The 22,745-nt window shown below is 37.2% G+C and overlaps 1 protein-coding gene across 2 annotated transcripts in view; it reads left to right on the plus strand.

Annotated features, from left to right (window-relative positions):
* The first annotated feature begins 3,153 nt into the window (after positions 1-3,153).
* Positions 3,154-22,745, plus strand: part of NOL4 (nucleolar protein 4) — an 82,680-nt gene continuing 63,088 nt past the window's right edge. For both annotated transcript variants that reach the window (XM_026072840.1, XM_026072841.1), the window contains exon 1: positions 3,154-3,369. In XM_026072840.1, the coding sequence (XP_025928625.1) occupies positions 3,169-3,369 (201 nt within the window). In that variant the 5' untranslated portion in view covers positions 3,154-3,168. The remainder of the gene's footprint in view (positions 3,370-22,745) is intronic.

Raw genomic sequence — 22,745 nt, forward strand, 5'->3', positions numbered from 1 at the left:
CCTTGTAATTTAGTTACCTTGGTAACATCTGTGAGGAACTGTCAGCGCTAAAACATTGTTTTTTTCTTGATTTCTTTTATGGCAATACATATTTATGTTTACTTGGCAAAAGTGTGATTATAACCACTGTAGCTGTTCTCCTGAACATTATCCTGACACACAGTGGTTCCTATTTCTAGCAGGTAAGGTGAAACAACTGTAGCAGCAGGTATCTGACTTACACAGTATATAGATATACATATAGTCTTATATAGTCTTAGAGTAGAAACTGAGATTTATCATCAAGTAACTAACCTTTTGTTAAGCAAAGCCAAAGTAAATACTGTATTATTGTTTCAAACTAATATAATACTTGATCATGCTTATTAAGCCTGGGAATTGTCGATGGTTATATTTCAGAACAGCTAGTTAAAAGATTCGTTTTTTCTTTTTCTTTTTGCATTGTAACAATCTCACACACATGTGAGTTTTTGTTGTCAACCAATCATCACAGGAAAAATAAAAAGCATTAAAAGCATTATTGTTTATTATTACAAGCCCAAATTACAGCCATAGTTTGGACTTTACTGTTGCTGGATCTGGCCCTAGACACAGCTCCTGTCCCACTATCTCATTCCTCTTTAGCCCTGTCCTCGTAGTGGCTCCTCTGCATTGTACCACCCTGGACACTCAGATGCTGGGACACAGAAGCTTCCTCGGGGCGAACCGGGAGTCCTGCAGCAACTGTGCTGCCCCTGCTTTTAGCTGGGACTTTGCATCCTCTGGACGCTCACTTGTTTCTCTCTCTGCTCCCAGCCATAGGGAATTTTCTGAGCTCTTCAGGAGGAGGAGCATCCTGCACTTGGTGAACAATTCAATAATTGACTTAATTAATTTGAAACTAGCTGTCACTTGTTAAACTGATAATCAAGAAGTCAATTATCTGTTAACAATCTAAAATACCTATCAGCATTAAGCAAACTGTTTCTCTCTTAAATAAAGAAATCTGACCGTCTTTCTGATATTTCAGACCTTTTAAAATGGGTTGTCAATATAGCTTTTTTGCTTTAAAAAAGACTTTGTATTAGAATTTTCCATACCATTTTCTAGTTCAGAATTATGATGAAATTATGTGTTTTTTTTCTGAAGCTTCATTTAGAATTTTTGACCTTTTAAATGTATTATGCCCTGTAAACATAACTCTCAGGTCATGGTATAAAGTTTATTAGGTAGGGATAGCTCCTTTTCACCTTATTCATTTATATTATTGAAGTCCTCAATTAGGTCCAAGGTTTTAAACCAAAATGATTCCATTGCTCATGTTGCAAGTTGATTTGGTGACTAGCAGATATGTTGTGTGCATTTAACAGTCTTATTCTAGAAATGTTGTGTCTTTTTTTGTATATACATTTGTATTTATAAGAGAGGTAATTATAAAATTGGTACATTCCAAAGCACAGCATGATATTTTTATTGCAGCCATTAATTATAAAGCATTCTGTTAAAAACAAAAATGTTTTTAAATTAAAGCTTTTAAAAATATGACTGTATGTATTTTCACAAAACTAGAATTTTTTTACAGGTTTAAAAAACAAAACAAATAAATATGTTCAGAATGTGGGGCCATTCCTGTGTACTTTATAACATAGTACTGTTGGATGAGTGCAGCATGCAAGACACTGATATATGATGGCTTGTCTATGGCTCTCTGAGTACTTAATTTAATTAGATTATTATCCATTTATACAATATTTTCTTCACTTTTTAAATTCTGATCTGAGGGCAGTGAATAGTTGGTTTCTACTCTATCAATGATGGAGAGTCAACAATTTGATTAATCATGTTGTTTCAAGCATAAGTATTTCTGAGCACATCCTTTAAAGAAAGTATTCTGATTTCTTTTTTAAATTCCATGTGTATATGAATGCATTTGTTTCTTTTCCATGGAAGGAGTTTAGAAGGATCTGAAAGCAGTTGCTATATTAAGGTATTAATATATTAAGGTCTATTTCATCCCATATCTCCAGTTTCAATCTGTACACACTCCTGGCTGCTGACTCCCCAGTTTTGATTCCAGCTTCACTATTTGTGATAAACATACTCTTGCAGAGCCCTGTGGAGGTGTTTGCACCATTAGGAAAACCATGTAAGCAGCCATACAGAAGGTGCTTTGGAGAACAAGGAGTAAGCAAATTGAGGGACAAATTCTGCTCCCATATCCTCCACTGAATGATGTATTGTTTTTCTAGATAGCCCTGTTGGCCCAAAGATTGTTTGGAGAATAAAGAGCTGCTGAGTAGGTGCACGTGAGCACAGTCCTGACAAACACAGGATACAAACTCCCAGAGTGTGTAAAGACACATCTTAATCATACATTTCAGCTGTAAAGTCTTAGGTATAACAACAACACTTCCAAAGTTTTCAGACATAACTTTCAGGCTGCAATTTAATCTGTTATTAAACAGTATTTTGAATGAATTATGACACAAAATGCATGAGCAAAGTGAATGAGCACATGCACAAAATGAAGAGCGAGTTTTTGTTTCAGGAGTCAGCTTTCCCAGTATAATCTCTACTGCCAGCAGTGGGTGCACCAGATATATTTACATTATATCTGTGCAAGAGAATGTTTATGGATATGACATATGCTGTTCTGCACCTTTAAAACCTGAGAGCTAGGGTCTCTCTCAATACCATGTGCATTTCTGTTGACTTCAGAAATATGCGATGCTGCAGTAATGAGCCTGGTATAAGAATCTAAATAATTCCAGAATCTCCATAGACATATGGACAGACAGATGGATTCAGACAGACTTTGTCCCTAAAAATCCTGTGTGACACTTATCTTTTGTGTACACAATAGCACTAAGGTGTCAGCCCGGATCATTTCCATTAACATGTAGTAATATTTTATGGATTTACATGAAGGTTTTACTTGAAAACATGGAGGGATGTGTGTGCACATTTTGCAGAAATGTACTGGAGCTAGTAATCATATAAACCATTTTAATTCTATTTTGAAAAACATCGTGAAGGTATAAATTATGTTTGATCTGGACAGAGATGATGATGTGGCATGTGACTGAAAATATATATTTTTTAATAGATGATTCAGCCGCAGAGAGTTTTAATGGCAATGAGATCGTGGGACACAGTTCCAATGCTTCAGGGGGAACACACTGCAGGGAGATGGCAGAAACCAACAGTAATGGCAAAACAAATCTGGAGCAGGATGAGCAGCCTCTGAACCTGAGTGACAGTCCCCTCTCTGCTCAGCTGACTTCAGAATACAGACTAGATGATCACAGCAGTAATGGAAAGAACAAATACAAGACTCTCCTAATTTCTGATCTCAAGATGGAACGGGAGGCAAGAGAAAATGGAAGCAAGGTAAGGTGCTTCCACATGCTCCAGATATGAAGTGTGTAGCTTAGAAAAGGAAAAGATTTTTAAGGCCAAACCAAGGGTTATTCCCAGCTGCAATGTGTGTAATGTATGGCACATCATTTCTCAAATGCTATACACAGACTTGTATGCCCTGTTACACGTATATGATACATATGTACATTAAGTGTTTATGTGTGCACATAGGTGTATATTTATATATATGCATATATATAGTGCTTACACACTGACAAAAATCAGTGCAGTTCTCTATCAGGCATGAATTTTATCAGTTCTTTTATCTACATTATCCATTCTATATAAACACATATATGTATATGTAAGTATACTACAATACATATATGTATATATATTTATAGATGACCATCTCATTACATGTATTGTGTATCTATAGAATGAATCTGTTTCAATGTTAAGTGTGTATGCCCAAGCAAATTACTACATGTGAATTATAGCATCCAAAAGGAACTGATTTGGTTCCTTCCTGATTGTTTGTGTTATGCAGGCACCTAACCTGAATTAAAACTGACAAGCTTGCTCTAAGAAGCTGTAATCCCCTGAGGGCTTTTTTCTGTAGTTTCCATTATGTGGGTAAGGGGAAGTGAGGGTGGTTACCTTGTGGATAAAGACAGATCCTAGAGATTACATAGCTAGCTTGATAGGAAGGAATTTGTCATGAGTGCATGTTGTAAGGAGGGTGAGGAAATGGCCTATATAACAGAATTTATCCATTGATCTGCTCTGCTCTCATTGGTGACAAGTTCCTGCTCTTTGCCTGATAAGTCACAACTGGATTACCACTTCTACTGTAGCAGTAATAGAATGTACTGGATTCAAATACTACTAATGCTGGTCACTAGCTTACAGTAGCACACTGTAAAATAACCTGACAACATAGATGTATTTGAACTGCCACATTTTCTGCAAGACTTTGAAATAGGAGTGATACGAAAAATCACTTTTTCTAGGTATATCCAGAAAGGGATTGTATGTGACTGATATCTAGAGGATGATAGTTTTATATGCTAAAGTTTTAATTCCTGTCTTCATTGCCTGTGGAGTGAAAATAAAAACTTGAAATGTTTTTTAACTCAGGTGTCTGGTTTTGGTGGGTAGAAAGAAAGGAGACCAAATATGAGATTGTTAGTCACTTTCTTTCTTGTCCATTTCAGTTTAGGAAATACCGTATCCCCAAACCTTCTCCATAAAATCTTTATCATAAACAGTTTAGCTTCATGGAATATTTTTGTTTCAATAAATTTTAATTTCATTGAAAATGTTCTGAATAGCTCTAGACTTAGTGTGTGTATACACTCTAGTGTTGGATTTACTCATTACTTTGACAGTTGCACAGTGAATCCCACTAATATAAACAGTATCTTCATTTGCTCTAGGACACATTGTTCCAATTATCCTTTTATAAGCCAGTCATCTAAATATTGATAGACACATAGGCTCTTTTGCCTGAGGTGCAGTACTGCTTCTGCCATTACTCTTGCAAATGCACAAATAAGCTTCATGAAAGGAGGGAGGAGTCTTAATGCGGAACTCATCTGTAACTAAGACAAGAATATAGTCTAATGTTATATTTCCAATATAGTTATATGTATATATATAGTTAAGGTTCCAGCACTACAGTATATTCTCAGATGCAAAAAAAAGTTATTCAAAAGTGTTAAAAATGTATTTGCAATGAATTGAGATAACAGTCAAAGCCTTCTCATTCTTTGTTATTTTACAAATTTAAAAAGAGCTCGGATCCATATATTCTTTCATCAGAGGCCCCCACATCCATATTTTCTTTCATCACTCACTGTCATCCTACCCACTCTATACTGCCAACAATATGCAAATTTGCCTCCCCTTTTTGTCTTAGAATGGAACTTATGTTGATGTTTACGGTTCATTTAAATATATGATTTATTAAGAACATGGTAAAGATTATTAAATATGGAGTGGAGACTTCAGGAGGAACACACTTCTGGCATAAACAAAATTTTGTCAGAGGTTTGTAAGCTGAGTGTAGAGTAAAAGAATATTTTTGTGGCTGCTTTCTTATTTTACAGGTGAATTTACTCTTACTTTGCAAATCTAAAAGTAACCATAAATTTTTTTTTGGAGCAACAACAAACTTCAATGTGTTAGAATAGAAAACAACTGTGAAACACTTCAGTGTTTCATATGCACACATATACGGGGTAGGATTGACAAGCCAGAGTACTGTAATTTACTAGGATCCACCTCTCACATATCCTTTTACCCAAAATATACCAAGTATGTGGGGTGTTTGTCAAAGTCATCTAAGGGTTCTCCTAGTTCTATGGAAACCTCAGCCAAGAAACTGTACACCTTCAGTAAAGCACAGAGATAGCTGTCTGTACCACAGCATCTAACTTCCAGCCATTCCCAGCTATGCAGTTATTGGACATGACTAGACCTGAATAATGGCATTGTTGGGAATTAGGTGTAAGCAAATGCATTTAAAGTAATCTTGAGTCATGTTCTTTCCATACGAGAGAAATAATCTGCAGTGTTCACCAAGTATCAAATTGATATGCCACTTCTTTTAGTTTAATATTTTTACGGTACCTTTACGTGGCAAAAAGTTGAGAAAAGTTAAATGAGAAGTTAGTAAAGAAAATATCTGGTTTGTAAGTGAAGGGAAATATATTTTAAATTATTGGGCTAGTGTTGCAGGAAATAATACATTATTCGATACTCTAGCTTCCATTTAGCCAGCAGAAGATGTTGCTTGCTTGAAATGGCCAGCACTTCTGTGAAACCCACAGGCAAAGGGCCAGAGCTTGGGAAGATCTGTTCGCTGGAGTGTTCCCTTCCTGCCCTGTCTGGATCACCTTTCTGGATGCTGCATCATATATGCTTTATTTAATCAGAAACCAACCTTTCTATGGTTAACTTGCAACTATTCAGGCCTGTCTCTAGGTTTAATGATAACTCATACTATCACATCAGAGCTAACCTAGCCACAGAATGCCAGAAGGTTACTTATTGGTGGAAAATTATAAACACATAAAACCTCCTCCACCAAATCATATATTTTCTTCCGGAGTTCATTTTTTTTGTAAAGAAGCATTTTTTATCCAACTATGTTGTACGTATTTGGCTGTTCAACACTATTTTCAAAAACGGTATTTCCTTCACGTGGATGGTGGTGGGCTCCACCATTTGACAACACAGTACTGATTGATAATATTGTATTTGCTGCAGAAATATGTATGACATGATCAGAAGAAGCATTTTGGAAAAATGGTGCTTTTTTCCATTACATTTTCTTTTCATATCTGACATCTAGTGGGCAAATGTTTTTTGAAAGTGGTTAGTTGTTTGTAAACTCCCATTTTTACAATACTTATCTTGTAAGTACCCATTTTAAGCACTTAAATGCTTATGCTATGTGGAAAGTTTGCTAGATAGCCCCCTCATTCTGTGAAAGAGTCCTGAATTTCAAAACATGGATGCTTAACATTTTCTTGAAATCAGGCCTCTCTAATGTGCGCAGACAAAATCACTAGTCATTTTTAAGAAATCTAGTTTTTGGGGCCTAATTGGTCAAGTTTCCTTGTCTGAAAAGACTGATGAATAACTGGAGATTAGATAACCCTGTGAACAAATTTTAATTCAAAATTTCAAAGTACTAGGGTATATTATTTAAAGAATGGTGTATGAGTCACTTTAGAATATGATTTTGAAAACTGATGTTGCCAACACTCTTTAAAGTGGGGTTACATTTCAGAGGACAGTGTAACTTTACTCTCTTGAACCCTCAATTTCAGGCAGTGGGAATGTATGGTAACCTCTTTTTTGTGTGAAAAGACCAAATGCTATGTGTGGTGGAGGGGTCTGCCAAATTGTAACATAAACTTAAAAGCTGGTCCAAAAGGGTTTTACCATTTACTGAAAAAATGTTATACAAAGAAGAGCTCATTTTTCATAGTCTTAAATATATGTATGTGTATGTGTGTGTTTGTATGTGTATATATATATATATGTATATATATGCTTTATATATATGCATTTTTTAAGTTGATAATAAGGACCTGATCCTCCAATGAGAACCAGATGTTCACAGCAGTACAACTTCTTGCACCCACTCAGGGCTCTGCTAAAGTCAATGAAATGTGGTACAGGTGCAACCATCTACATATATATTTATCTTAGCAGGACAGGGTTTTTGTACTACGGAAGACATACGCTACTCATCTGTAAATGCTATACAACAAGGTTGTTGTGATCCAGTATGGGAAAATATGTTTCTGAATTAGCAAGCTGCACTTTTATTGTGCTGTATATTTTTAGCCAAATTAATAAATAGTTATCCATGCTTGTATTGCAAAGGACATTTTTAATAYGCAGAACTTCCATGTTTCTGTTTGGGATTTGCCAGATAGAAATGTGTGTTAGTGATCATGGATGCCTAGGAGATGCATTAGAGTGAAGTAACATGGAGGACACACTGAGTGTCCATTTTGTCCAGCTATCTACTAATTGCAGATAGTTGGCTAATGTCTGCTTTTTTTCTACCAGACAAATTTCCAACAGAAAAACTGGATACATCCAGGGTCTCTGAATGTATGGTAGCCTGAGTTAGTATGTCCTATGGTTAATATGTCCTAGTTTGTAAGTGACTGGGTGGAGATGTGCACAAGATAAGTAATTTTTCTTTAGGACTGAGGAAGAAAATCAGTTTTAAAGGAGGGAGCAGTAATTAATGATTGCTGCATCCAATGACCTTAAATTATAATACTAATGTGCATGTCATTATAATTACTGTGGTCGACAACAGTGAAGAGCTTTCATGTCATTTCTAAAAGGAAGACCTTACTTTCTGTTACTCCTTTAATGCTGCACTTTTAAAGTGTTTCTGAAGCTCTATTCCTCAGCCTATTTTCAGAACAATGTCGTTGTCCTGGGCCGCTGCCAGGGGCCATTTGCCCCCAGGTATTGCAACTTCAAACAGGTGTTGTTGATGGACGCATTTACACTAGGGCAGGTTAGCCTGGCAGGCTGTCACCAAAGAGCCCACTCCTAGCACGGTCCCGCTCTAGCAGGCTTTTAAAGACTATAACCTTGCTTGGGATCTGAAAACCAGAGCAGTATGGAAGATCCTGGGTGAAGTGTCGTTTGAAGTTACTGCATTCTGCTCCAGTTAAAACTTTAGTCATCTTCATGGTTAGTCCAGCTGCAATATCTCACAGCATCTGTTTTGCTGGAACTCATCAGTATTGAAGAAAACGAGYGTAACCATCCAAGCAACCTGACCTGAAAAAATGAATATACTTGTAAGCCTGTTGTAGTTTAATGGTCTGTGAGTCCAGCTGGTTTCCAACGTTGCACATGAATTTAGCCACAGACAACCCATTGCATCTCTGAGGAATAAGAGAGTTTCAGTGTATTTTTCTAACTCTTTTTTTTTTTGAAGATATGATTATATCCTACTGCAATATGAAAGGTYAGAACCACCATGCAGTGGGAACATTGTTACATCTGACATTATGTCTCTGAGACATGTGGAGTCACTGTCTGTCTGTTTGGCTTTATGTGTATTTTTGTTTGTACGTTTGCTTGGGAAATGCTTAGAATTTAAGGGGGCATATGGCTTTTTCCAAAGTAAGTTGTGCCTTGAGGAGCTATGGTGGCCTTTTATACAGACTGTTAGTAGCTCACTGAGTAGTAATTTAATTTATTAAAAAAATAGTCTGTATAAACAGTGAAACAGGTGTGCATCTAGTTGAAAGGAGAGGTAAAATGTAATCTGTGGGAGTGTGGTGTGCTGAAGAGCAGAGTTGGCGACATTATTTACTTTTTCATTTTTTCTTTTTTTTACTTTTACTGACTAACTGAAACTCCTCATTTCTTTTTTTTTTTCATCAACATTCATTATTTATATTCAAGTGGCATAGAAGGTTTCAGCTGAATTGCAGCATTGTCACATGGTGCTCATATGAGATGCTCCCCTCAGCTCTAAGCAGGAAGGAAAACTGGGAAGGGTAGGATAAAAATTTCTCTTCCTCTTTTTAGGAAACCCTTTGAACTCTGTAAGGTTGGCTGTTTTGGTACAAAAAAATTCCATTTCGCTCTTTTAGTTCATGTTGCCGTATGCTCAGGTTACAGATCATGAGTCTGGATCAGAAGTTAGTTAAGCTTTTTAGAAAGGATTTTTAGGCTCCAGCTCATCCTCTCTGCAAAGCTTCTTGCTCATCTGTTTTGCTTGAAGCTGGATCTCACTTCCTAGGTATAGCATAACTGGAAACTGGAGCTTTTTTTTAGTTTAACTGTTGTATTTTACTTCAGTTCTGTAGTCAGATAGAAAGCAATGACATACGTTACTGACCGCTGTTTTGTTATGCAAACATCTTAAGAGTCTGCGGTCCATGTGTTTGACAGGTTTAATAATTAAAACTAGGAACATACTCGGAATGAAATCCTGTTTGTTACTGTAATGACTAACCTGTGAAGAGGTAAGCAAAGTCTGGTAAAATGTGTAGGTAGGACTCATCACAATGCTTAGTAGCATATTAGATTTTGAGCAGACAGACACATAAGAGTGGGACAGAATGCAATGCCAGCACATGCAATGCCAGCACGGTGCACTCCCTGTGGCCCAGCAAGACATCAGCACACCTGAGCTTACAACACCCTCAGAAGGACCCAGGCTGCTTCCACCCTTCCAACCCACAGCACCGAGGAGAAGACAGTGACTTCTTCCAGCTGCTCCCCATTTGTTTTTGGATGGCTTCCATTGTTGCTGCTATTCACTAAATACCTGGGAGTAGTTTGTGCTGAGATTCAAAAGCAGGAATGATAGAAGAAGTGAACCGAAGGTGAAATCCACCCCCTGCAGCCATCATGTGTAGGTGGTGCATGGCTACGACACCGACACCTTTCGGCTGGCATCTCACATCTTTGTAGCTCACATCTTCACACCTCTTTTACCTCACATCTTTGGTGTGTGAGGGCAGGCTCCAATCCTTTGTTGAACTGAACATCTTATTCTTTCTTTTCTGTCTTCAGATTGGCACAAAGGTAGCAGCCATGCTAGTCTTTTCCACAGCTCCTTTGGAGATTATTTGCAATATTCCTTTATTTTTTGCTGCGCCATTTTATCAAACACTTTGGCTTTATATTTCCCTATCTTTAGAAAATGAGAAAGCTGAGAAAATCATAATTGTCTAGCTGCAGAAGTCAGCTTATTGTTTGTTTGGAGAAAACTCATGGTTGTATGAACAAATCATCTTTCTTCCTTTTTGCTGCTCTTTGGTAGGGGAATTGATATAGGTCACTGAGAAGCTTTCTGGTACCAAAAAATTTGATGTTAAGTTTTTCTTCGTGGAAAATGGTTGAACATGTCCTTTCCTAGAAAAATAAGTTAGATTTATCAGAAATTTATCTTTCCCACACTTGAATCTTCTGGTTTTGGGGTTTACCCATAAAAATGTCTAAATAGAGTAGTGTTATAAAGAGAAACAACTACAGGCATATGAAAAATCAGTGAAATAGGTGTTGTCAGAAAAATGTGAATGCTCTAGCAAAACAGTCACATTCATCAAAACCCTTTGTCTATGATAACATCAGTTCTATGCCTAATCCCTCCTACTGGAAATATATTTAGTAGCTGGTTTTCATGTTCAGAGAAAATTCTTGAAAATGAAATTGGTTTCCTGCAGGGCATTCATTACAATGATGTAAATCCAGAACAATTAAATTGAAGTTGATGATGTTACTCCAGATTTACATAGTGGTAATAGAGAATACAATCTGGCTCAGTATGCATATAAAATCCCAGCTAATGTATAACTGGTAAGGAATAAATAACTTTTATTGTGATTTTTCATAAGTTTTCTCAGATTTTTTTTTAAAGGAACAAGTGCACATTGGTCAAGTATCAGACAGTGGTGCTGTTGACTCCAGATTACATGTGTATTGCTCACAGATGCAGTTGTCTGTTCTCACACTCACCTTCGGAGCCCCTGGTCCCTCATACTGACACAGAAGCAGTTGTACCTGGAGGGGGTGCAGGACTCTGTCCAACTTGGTTTTAGTGTCTGGGCATCTGTTCGGACAAGAGGGAATGCTATCAAGTGCAGCAGCAATTGATGAGGTAAGGTACATGAAGTTACTAATTCCCTCCCTGTGTACAGCCAAGAACTTTTTATTACTCAACAGCTTGGGAACCCAAGTCTGTACCTTTCAGGCAAATTCCTGTTGATTTCAACCAGGGTTTGTTCCTGACAGAGACCTTCAGGGCTGACCCTTGTTGCAATGGATGTCTTCAATTCTTAACTCTTGTTTCTGTGGTTCTTTTTATTAGGAAGGAAATTGAATTTCTGTTGAAGTCCTGCCAGGTCAAATGGTTCACAGCAGCTTTCTCTTCTCCTTCTGTTATCACATATGAACCACCTCTGTCAACTGTAGAAGCCTGAAAGCAAATCTTGCTCTTGGAAGATTAATACTATTTGATGGTAAATTGAGCAAGTTATAATGGGGCAGCAATAACTGCTACCTGCCATAACTATATTTAGTCTTAGTATTATTTACAGCTAATGAACTGTAATTTTTTTTCCTTTTCAGATGTCAGAGGTTGAAGAGCTGATCCTCAAAATTGTTCTCTGATGAATGGCTTGATAACTGGCCACTTACTACAACTTTACACTCCTTCAAAACAACATTGTTATTTAAGGAGTTGACAATCCTGAAACACTATCCGTATTCTTTTCTTCTGGTATTGAAATGTTTTCTGTATACCAAGAGAGCTGCTGAAGAAAGGGAGGAAAGAAGAAAAAGCTTTTTGTTTTAATGACTGTTTTGCGACAACATGTTGCTGGAGTTTTAAAATAAATATAACTTTTATTAGTTGTCTTACAAACATCTCCCTTTCTAATCTTGGTTTTTGCTGAGTGAAAGCCAGTAGTCAAATGTCTTGCTGCATACTTGACACACCTTCAAACATACTCTGCTTTTGTGCACTCTCTATTTTCCCTCTACAGCAGGACTGAGAAATGACATTCAAAAATGTCTAGACATTGTAGTAGAGGAAGTGCGACTCTTGAAAAGACATAGAAACTCCAGTTACTCCTAAACATTGTCATATTTGTCATATTTGTCGATTGCTGGGAATAATCAGGTATACTAGAACACTGAATGCTTTTTGGGGTACTATTTATTCAGTTAACTGGAAGGTGATATGAGAGAAGTGAATTAGTCAATCTTTTTATCAGAGGGAAGGAATAAAGGAGAAGTAGAATTCAGTTTTAAACCTATGTAATTGTTTTGCTCTTTTTCATGTTTCTGTTGCTGGAGTTTTAACCCTCCACTTGCTGCTCTTGCTCTGCTTGCCTCATTCGCTTCCAAAGACCTCCTAGGAAGACCTAGCTGAAATTTTGTGTTTGTGAACAAAATAATAGTTGTAGATAACAAAATCAATTACCGGAAAAGAGGACTGTAAGGAATCACCTGGTTTGCTGAGTCCAGTCCTCTGGAAATGGCAGCCTATTTAACAGACATTTAATCCAAGAGGGTCCACAACAACTCAGCTCACTAAAGCCACAAAGTACATGAAGTTCTGTGTAATAACCTTCAGACTTACAGTAAACAACAATGGTGCAGCTGTAATGTGCCACAGGACAAGAGTGAGATTTGAAGTCATTACTGATTTACTAAATCCCTGCAACAGCAAGGGATTTTCCTAGGTGAAATTCTCAGATGGTTCCTGGAAGTATATCATTCTCCACAGTAGAGAGAGGCAAAAAATCAGCCTCCAATTATCCTTATCAATGTGCCTGGGGTTTTGTATGCCTTATATTTCATCAAAACATCCTGCCTTATAATTTGCCTCTAATGGTGGCCAATTTTGAATGCTTCAAATRCTTGAAGTATTTGAATACTTGAATACATAAAAAAAAACACACAAAAAATGCAGCATCTACATTAGTTATCAAGGTGGGGGGGAGGGGATGAGGATGTAGCTAAGCAGTGGAAGCCATGAAATATGTGCCATGTTTATTTGTATTAAACACAGTCAACAAACAGTGATCTTTCAGTTTTTCAGAACATATGGTAACAAAGAAACCACTGACTGTTATGAATATTACAGAACAGTAACCTTGAGCAAGCAGCAGAAGATCCTGGAAATTGGTATTTAAGAACTGTGTAAACAGACAATGTATCTTGTTCACTGGGGAAGTGATCACAGGGTATGAAAACATGACCAAGTATGAAAATATGCAGCCAAGGATAGGGGTCTGTAGCTGGCATGGGTTTTCATCCCACCAATATAGGTGTGGCATAACAAGAACCATTTTAATATTGGGTAAATTCCAAATGCATGTTTAAGATTTTTTAATAAGCTGCTGGTTTTTGGAGCTTACAGTATCTCTTTGAAATACTGCAGGTGTTGCTTGGATCTTGGCATGTTACAACCATTTGCYATATACCTGTTTCTTCTCTTCATTTACTTTGTTCACAGACTGTCGTTTTCAGTGTCCTTTCACATCTATTCATTCTGAGGTTTTTGACTCTTCCCATCATGAAGATGCCATGAACTATTCCCTGGGTCTGGTGGGTACAGGGATACATGCTGTTCTGTTCATTTGTACACTGTATAGATGTAAGTATATATGTATGCATATATCTATTCATTTTTCCTCTTGTCTCGTGCAAACAGTCCTATCCAGTGGGTATGTCCCCAAACTTGATGGCATCATACAGACAAATCAGGAGCGTATGAAGAGATCACATTTCTGCATGTCACTGAGGCATCTGCTATGTCATACACCTAACCTTTTGTACGGATGCTGCAGTAGACAAGAGTGTGTGATTGTCTTTTGTGTGCATTTTAATTAAAATTAGGATGATGTCTTGTATGTCACCTCTGGCCCCATTTTATGGTCAGTGCTGGGTAGAGCTCATGAAGTAATATTTTCCTCCTCTTGTGTTTCCCATGGCATCTGAGAATTGTCTGGCTCCAGCAGGAAGATCCCTTGCAGAACTATTCAGATTTTCTGCTTTGTACCTTCTGCCCCGAGCTCCTGGGCCATGCAGAGTCTCAGGATGGATAAGAGAATCTGCCAGAAAAAGAGGGAAAGGTGAGTTAATTTCTTTAGGGGTTAGCAAGAATGGCCCCAATATGGCATGTCCTCAGTCCTCAACATTATATTGCAAGTTCTATACCAGCTCTCAAAATATACGTGGATATTCCTTGGGCCTTTTGTACTGACCCAATGATATATGTTTTTCTCCCCTCCCCCCCCCGTGCATATATCTTTGTCTTGCTTCGTGCAGTTAGTCATATGCTCTTAAAAAATCTTTTGCAGATGGAACCCCGTGGGACAGGATCCTTATCAAAAACTGTATTAAACAATTAAAATAAATGTATAACGATCCCCATTTCTTTCTGTGTGGTTGCTCATAGGGATTAATTGTGGTTAGTGGAGAAGAAGTCAGATGGGTCTGGGACATGTCTGCCACCTCACACTCTCTTGGCTCAGCCAGGAGGTGGAGGAATGGCCTGAGTGCCAGGCGGGCACGACTTGGTGTGTGCTTCTTGTGTTAGTTGTGCCTCAAAGATGGCCATCTCACAAAGCTGATGTTTCTGTGCAGTTCATTAGAGGCTTTTTAAATCCACCTACATACCTAGTCATGCAAGTATTGTACAGGTCTATGTAATACTGAAAAAAGATATTAGAAAGCTATAGTGGATTCAGAAAAGTGATAAACACTGAGGAGATAAAAACTTGCTATACAAGGAGGGAATGGCCTTTTTAGAGATAAAGGAAAGTGGTGACTTCATGACAGTTTTTCTCCCTGTTTTTTACCAATTAATAGATTGTCTTTTAATTTAGACTTGGTCGATGAAAGTTAAATTAAAAAAAAATCAGATTGGAAATGAGATCAAATTTCTTTACTATGTTTGTAACTAATCATTCCTATGAAAGTAGTGAATTATTACACAAAGAATTGTATATGATAGGTGTTCTTTTTGTAAATATTTCTTCTAATTCAGCTGTGAGTTATTTAGCATGATTATATTAATTAGGAAAAGGGTGGGAACCATTCCCTCCTTTCAAGGCTTACTGAGTAATGTTTTACAGTGCAGGAAATCTCTTCTGGGCTTAAAATCTATGAATCTGTAAAAGTATCTTGAATGCTTAAGGAGCCAATAAAGCTTTTAGCCTCTCAAGCTGCCAGTTCCCTGGCATAAGTTTTTGAAAAATCTGGCCTGGATGTCTGTATCTTGCAGTCTTTAGTAGATCTTAGTTCTGCATACGTCTTGTTTGGGGTATAATCCCTAGGACAGGACATTTATTTTTACCGCAATCACTATGTCAATCTCAAATTATTCTTATCAGTATAAAAGGTAAGTAGTTTTTAGGACTATCCCTAAAATTGGTTGAGATCATGTTTTATCTTATTTTTGCTTTATTTTTAAAAGGAAATTGACAGGAAGGGAATATGCTACTTTCCTTTTATTCTATTTTTCTGCTTCTGTATGTAGATTTCAGTATTTTCATAGTTTATGCTCACTTTCTAATGATGTTTGCAGTACCAAAAGCATATGTCTAGGACTACGTCTGTCAAATAGCAAATTCAAAAATGAATTTAGTCTCTGTGAAATCTTCTTTATAGTCCAAATGTAAGGCATTCAGTTGTCTCTACTTGATCTATTCTGCCCATTTGAAGTAGGTGTGTTAGTGGACTTGGTGATGGCAGGATCTTCAAAACTTTTGTTCCACCCTTCATAATTTTATCCTAGTGAAGAGGTATGTCCTTTAACCTGTATATTATGCTGCAGTGTTATTTCTTATGTTTGTCATTTAACATCTATAATTCATACAGATAATGTAATTTTTAGGCTATATTATTTCTAATAAGATAATCCTGTGTGTAACTTCATACAACAAGACTGAGATATTTGTATCTATGCATATATATTCATTGCCAGGAGGTCCTGTATCTTAATTCTTTGCATTTACATAGCATATTTGGGATTCTCAAAACATCAATAAAAATAAATCAGCCTAAGTTCAGTTCGTTCCCATGAGTCAGGCATACTCCATCACTGTTTATTAATTAGGAGATATAGGCCTGACATAATTCATTGACTTCCCCCCAGCCGAACAGAATCTGTAGGGAAGTGGGGAAAATCATAGGTTTCCAGTCTGCTATTCCTAAGTATAAATCACAGTAGTAATTCTTATCCCCAGACACTACTGGTCAGTTATGGTAAAGAGGCAGAGACAACTTCAGTTGAACAGCTGTTGGAAAGTTTCTTCTGTTTTTATTAGCATGGCCTAAAATTCAAAGAAGCTTAAAAAAGTTTGTTTTCATTTTCTGCTTTGCCAGAACTCTGAGGATAGACAATTTCACTTTCTCTTGTTGAATCTATGCAGCCCTCATCATGAAAACATATATATGTATACACATAAAAGATTCAATGGACTTCACTACTAATAGTTATGTGAATAAAGCTAAGTTGCCTTTTRAATTAGATTTTTGCCTTAAATTTAGTCATCTAGCTTCCCTCTATAGTGTATTTGCAGAAGTAAGCAGTGTGACAGTTCATCCTGGTTTTAGTCAGCAGAATAGGGTTTGGTTGCATAGACATGGGCACCTGGTCTCCCTGTAGACACTCTAGGGTAACATGTGCCCAGTCTACACCTCTCCAAAAGGATGCATGTCTCACACTGGCCCTGAGTTGTGTTTGCCAGCCCTGTACAGAGCTCCCAGGTGTGGCACCAGATGCCTAGATTTAGGCAACTGAACCCCACCTCTATTTTAGGATGGAAAAAGTGCTCTTCATGAGGTGCCTGCCTCACCCAACCAGCAAGAGAGGAGCCTATATGAATAGCTTAAATTAGAGCTCTAGTGTTTATTTGGCAAAAAATTAGTTTATGTGAATTTCATCCATTCTGCTTGTATATGCAGAGCCCCCCCCCATGTTGTTCTTGTGAATTTTTCACATTTCCCAAGATTTTGGGGGGAATGTCATCTTAAAACCACAAAATTGGCAGGAATCCTAAGGGTAGCACAGTTTTTAAAACTACTGTTTACTCATTTTCAGTATTATATTTTCTTTTTCATATTGATTATACAGAAATAAATAAAGCTTCAATCTATAATGTCTAGTATTGTCTAACAAAACCGTCAAGCAGCCACTGGCTTGAGGACTTCAGTTTAATGATAACATTACTGATTTCAGAAATAATATAATCAGATAAACCATAGCAAAGTGTTTTTGTTTACATGTTGTAACAAATAGTTGCCAGTTAGGTGCAGCTCAACTGTTAACATTTTGTTGCAATATAGTCTTGCTGTTAGCAATACATTATCAAAGATATAATTTAGAAAGAGTGTTAGGATTCTTTGGCCAAAAATGGAAAAGAAATATGAAATCTAAGTAGTTTATTTCATTAATATTGACTTTTATTCTTATTATCTTTTTATACCTTTTTATATGCATGTAAATAGAAAGGGAATTGAACATACTTATCAAGAGATCAGAAGTTGTAGGAATGTCTAAGTTTCTCTGTGGAAAGGGTTAATTTAATGTGAGCCCTATGWTATTTGATTTTCTTATTCTCTTATTTTCTGGCACTTGCTATATGAGATGGTTTATTCCACTTGTTTGGATGCAGTGAGCCAGATTTAGAAGTTCTAGAGAATGCATGCAAACTGTATCTTCATATGGATTATGTATTTTGGTAATAAGAAGGGGTGTAAACTAAAAGCATGAAAAGAAGCTTAGTGTGATCAGTTAATGTAGTATACACTTCTTGCCAGGTTCAGAGTACTTTGGTATAAACTGCAGTTAATTTGACTTACCTTTATGCCCTCATCCTTTTTTATATTTCTGAGCATAGGAGACCAACATTTGGCCTATGAATTTCCTTAAATGTGTCTCAGAACATGACCATGGCCCTGCAGAGTTGGACAGGGTACAGACATTAATTTGCTGATTGGATCATTGATTGAACTAAGTAATGAGTACATAGCCAAAATTGAGAGAACTGCAGAATGGCAAGATTGTAGAAGTGTCAGAATAATTGTCTGAAGCTGTATAGCAGTGTGATCAGACAGGAAACTTCTGCTTAATTATGAAAAAATGACAAAATGCAAAATATTGGTTCAGATCACTGAAGTATTGGACTTGAAATCTAGGTTTACAATTTATGTACACAGAATATGTGTATGTGCACGTGTGTGTCTGTATGGGTAAATCAAGCAAGTTCTTTGACTTCCTCCTTAAATATTGCTTTTTACCATACAATCCTTGTTTCACAGTACTGGTATATGTAGCTTGTTCAGCTGAATGCTCTCCAGATTGCTGAATTTATGTCCTACTTAATAAGCCTATGCACTTTCCACATATTCCTGGCAAGCGCTTTTGATAGTGTGCCTGTATACACACCTTTACGTTACAGAGTCTCTTCCTAGCAGCCCATTTTCTAAGCTGAGATTTCTGCTTCAGCCACTAAAAGCACGTAACTAGTGTTGACACAAATGCATCCAGCAGTAGCTTGCGCATACCACTTACTAGTGTTACAGCTAGCTGGGCTCTTGGTTTGTGATTCATTGTTTTATGGGCAGTGTAACTGAAACATCTAACATGGAAAACTTAAAAGGGTTCAAAAATTAACAGCTTTTTCACTTTAGACAGCAAAGAATTTAGAGTTGCGGGGAAAAATGAACACGTGGTCATGCTCCATCTTCTTCAGTGCTCTGCAAAGTTTTTCTGCTGTATGTCAGAGGCTGGGTGTGCAATAGCCTCCCTCTTTCTTCCTTCCTCTGAGAAAATGGCTTTGTCACCAGGACATGAAATTTCTGCTGCAGTGCAGCTATTTTATGCCCTCAGTTCATCTGTCCATTCTTCCTAAATGGCATAAATGACCTTTTATATTATTACCTCCTGTCTGTTGTGGTGTTGGGACCTCTTCCCCAATCAGCTTTACAAGTTAATCCAAATCAGCTATGTTGTTATCTGCTACTTAATAACTGTGTGAAAGTATTCTGCTCAAAAGGTATATCTGCTCTATATGATGGTTTTCTCTTTGTCCAGGATTATCCCAACAGATGATCATCCAATTTTAACGTCTCTTCTTATACTTGTGCTAGAAGCGGAAGTTTTCCCTGTAGCCTTTGGTACAATATGTGAAGGCAAAAGCCAACGGAGGAGTCAAAAAAGCTGCCCATTCAAAATCCAGTTCACAGTCTGAGTTTTACCTCATCACTGCCTTTGTTCGGTGACCTTTTCTTGTTACTGCTGATTTCAGCAAAAAAGGCTCAGAAAGATTCAGTCAAAAGTGGACAATTTATTCAACAGAAAAAGTGGTGAGATTAGCAAGGATAATTAGAAGACGCTCCCTGCATGATCTTGGGAGCACACATTTCAGGTCATTGCATTACCTGTGAGAAAGTATCAAAAAGGGACAGCCAAATAAATGACAAAATTCTGAAAATGTGGAGAAAAAAGTGTAATATTATGGAGACTTTGATTTAGTAAATAATGTGTAAAATGAAATTAGTAGGGTTTTCACAAAGCAAATTTGTGGTAGATTTTGTTGAAATTGAGACTCAACTTGATGCAATAGTATTTTTATATGGCACTTTTAAAGCAGCTATTCCAAAAGTTCTTCTAAGTAGAGAGCAAGCAGGGAAATGATCCTGCATGTTCAAAGGCAGAGCACTGAAGGGAACTAATTCTGCAAATGGCATGTCAGAGTTTAGAGTGGATTTGAGCATTAGCGTTGCCAGAGAGCAGCAAGAGCAGCAGTCCTCCCTGAGGGAAGACAAGCCAGGAGCCAAGGGTGACCACAACACAGGTAGGGGTAATGTCCTCTCCAGGGCATAGAAATGGCAGATACCATGGCAAAGGGAAGACATTTAATTTCAAAAATTCTTGGGCCTCACTAATCCTATCCTAAAGTCCTTCTTCCCTCCAGAAAAAAAGCAGGTTCTTACCCTGAGTTAGTTAAGTGCTTTGCAGTTATCAGTGATCAGGTTAAGTGAAGGACTAACCAAGGTAAATAACTTTTTGGTGTGCAAAGGCAAGGCCTACAGTGTGTTTCCATAGCTCTGGTTATTTAAAGCTTGTGAAACGTGAGCTCTGCAAAATGTAAGACAGCAAAGCCTTAAGTTTGGCCCCATGATCTTCCTGTCATTTGTGGATCTTCAGAAATTTTCTTAAGCCATGAATTTGCCTGTGGTCAAATTTTTACAATCAAAAGAATCCTTAAAAATGCAAAAATACATTGTAGATACCTTACTCAAGAAGTGTCAGGTTACAGTCTGATTCATTTGCAGACAAAAAACAAAGAGAGGATAAATAGGCCTCAGGTTTATTTTAAGGCTCTTTATAAAACAGCTACTGAAATGCTGACATTAGAAACTGTGAGTATAGTCTACATAGTAAAATGAAGTGGTGTATTGCTGCCTCTTGAGAGGAGCTTTCTAGCTTCAATTTTTCACGGTAGGTATGGAATTTTGCTTTAGTGTTTGCTTCTTAATTTTAACAGGATGAAAAATAAGAATTTTTTGGTCATTTAAGATATTAGCATGAATATATTAAAAACATTTTGGGATTGGTGGTAGGGAAAATAATTCCTTGCGGTTAATTTTCAATGAGAAGGCTTTGGAGGGGTGTTCTCTTGGGTGTTAGTGAGGGATCAGAACAAAAACTTCTCTAGGTCTTAGAATTCTTAAAACTGGATGATTTTGCTCCATCTTCTTGACAAGGTAAGAGTTGACCTGCCAGGCTCTGGTGATAATTTTTGTAATCCTGCTCCTGGCAATGCATTGTGAAAAGGAAGGTTGATGATTTAGTATAAAAATAGCTTCCATCAAACTGCTGTGGAGTTTGTCCAGGGAAAGGCTTGTAGGGAATTCCTCTGCAAATCAAAAAGTCTGAGATAGTACAATGGGAGCGGTTTGGCAAGCAGAGTTGTAACCTCTCTGCTGCTTTTCCCATGTTGATAACTCTATTAAGGAGGGTAGTTTGTGTATCTTTCTTACTCACTGTTGAAAGGCTGAATGGTAAATGGCAGAAATTTTTGCTTTCAGGTTATAATCTTGAATTTTTCTGGTTTTAAAGAAAACTAGAGTTGTCCTAAAACCCAAGTAGAGCTCTGATTAAGCATAACATGCAGAACTTATTAGCAGTTAAAAACTACTGGATGCTCCATTTGTCAGACATGTCTTAAGAGCAGGCCCTTGGAAGGTAGCACATTGGTGGGAATGTGGCTGTTGGTTTGTACATTGTTTAACCTCCCAGAGATTTATTAAATAAAAGTAGCTACTTGGAAAGCTGGATCTTTTTAAAACATCACCTTATCAAATCGTTTTCATGAGAAAGCTATTTCACACCTTCAACAGATTTTCTGTAACCATCATTTTACATTTATTTCCTTTGATCAACCTGTAAAGTAAAATTATATTAAATAAATAAATATAGAATGAGACTGGGAGATGATCTTTATTGTGAACTACATAGTAATGCCACCAAATATATTCATACTTCTATGCACGTCCAGAAAAATACGAGTACACATTCAAAGTGATATTGAGGTGATTAATAAACATGGGATTATTCTCTCCATGGATACCTCCCACACACTGCTTTGAAATTCACTCTGTCTAGAGCAAGAATTTGCAAGATACCTGCTAGATTTTTTCGAAGTATGACTTTCCATAAAAATACATTTGGATGCAAAATGTTCTCTAGAGATATTATGCCAAACTGTTCCTATTTTACTTGTGATTCAGGTAAGAAATGTCTTTTAAAGTCTTGGTTAAAAGAAAGTTTTATCCAGAAAAAAATATTATTTTGCTATTTGTATGGTATTGTTTATTCTATCAATGTGAAAAGATCTGTTCACTGTGGTTCCTGCTGCTCGTTAGACAATTTTGATTTTGTTTCCTAAAGAAATGTTTTCAGCTCTCTCAGGGTCTTTCCATACCTAACCTTTGAACCTCTTGACCAATTTCCACCTAATTTCATAAAGCAGTAATCCTGATAATGCTGAGTTCCTACAGGTTTTATGAAAATCTGCATCTGATTCAAGTAGAAAAACCCAGGTTACTGCCTTCAGAAGGGCCTTTCATTTTAAAAGGCAGAAGCCACTTGGGCAATCAGTACTGTCCTAGCCTGCAACAAGCCACAAGCTCTTGTCCTGTGGGAAGTGGGAGCGATGTGGAGTGAGATGGAGAAGGCACGCTGATGAGGACTTGGGGGGTTAGAACGTAAGTCAGTAGGATATCAAATTTTTTCAGTTCTACTTTTTGAAGATCAACCTGTTGAATCTACTTATAATATACTGGATAATTCTGTATAGGAGTTACCAATGGGAAGC

This window comes from Apteryx rowi, unplaced genomic scaffold (assembly GCF_003343035.1).
Source record: "Apteryx rowi isolate R43461 unplaced genomic scaffold, aptRow1 scaffold_352, whole genome shotgun sequence".
NCBI classification, from domain to species: domain Eukaryota; kingdom Metazoa; phylum Chordata; class Aves; order Apterygiformes; family Apterygidae; genus Apteryx; species Apteryx rowi.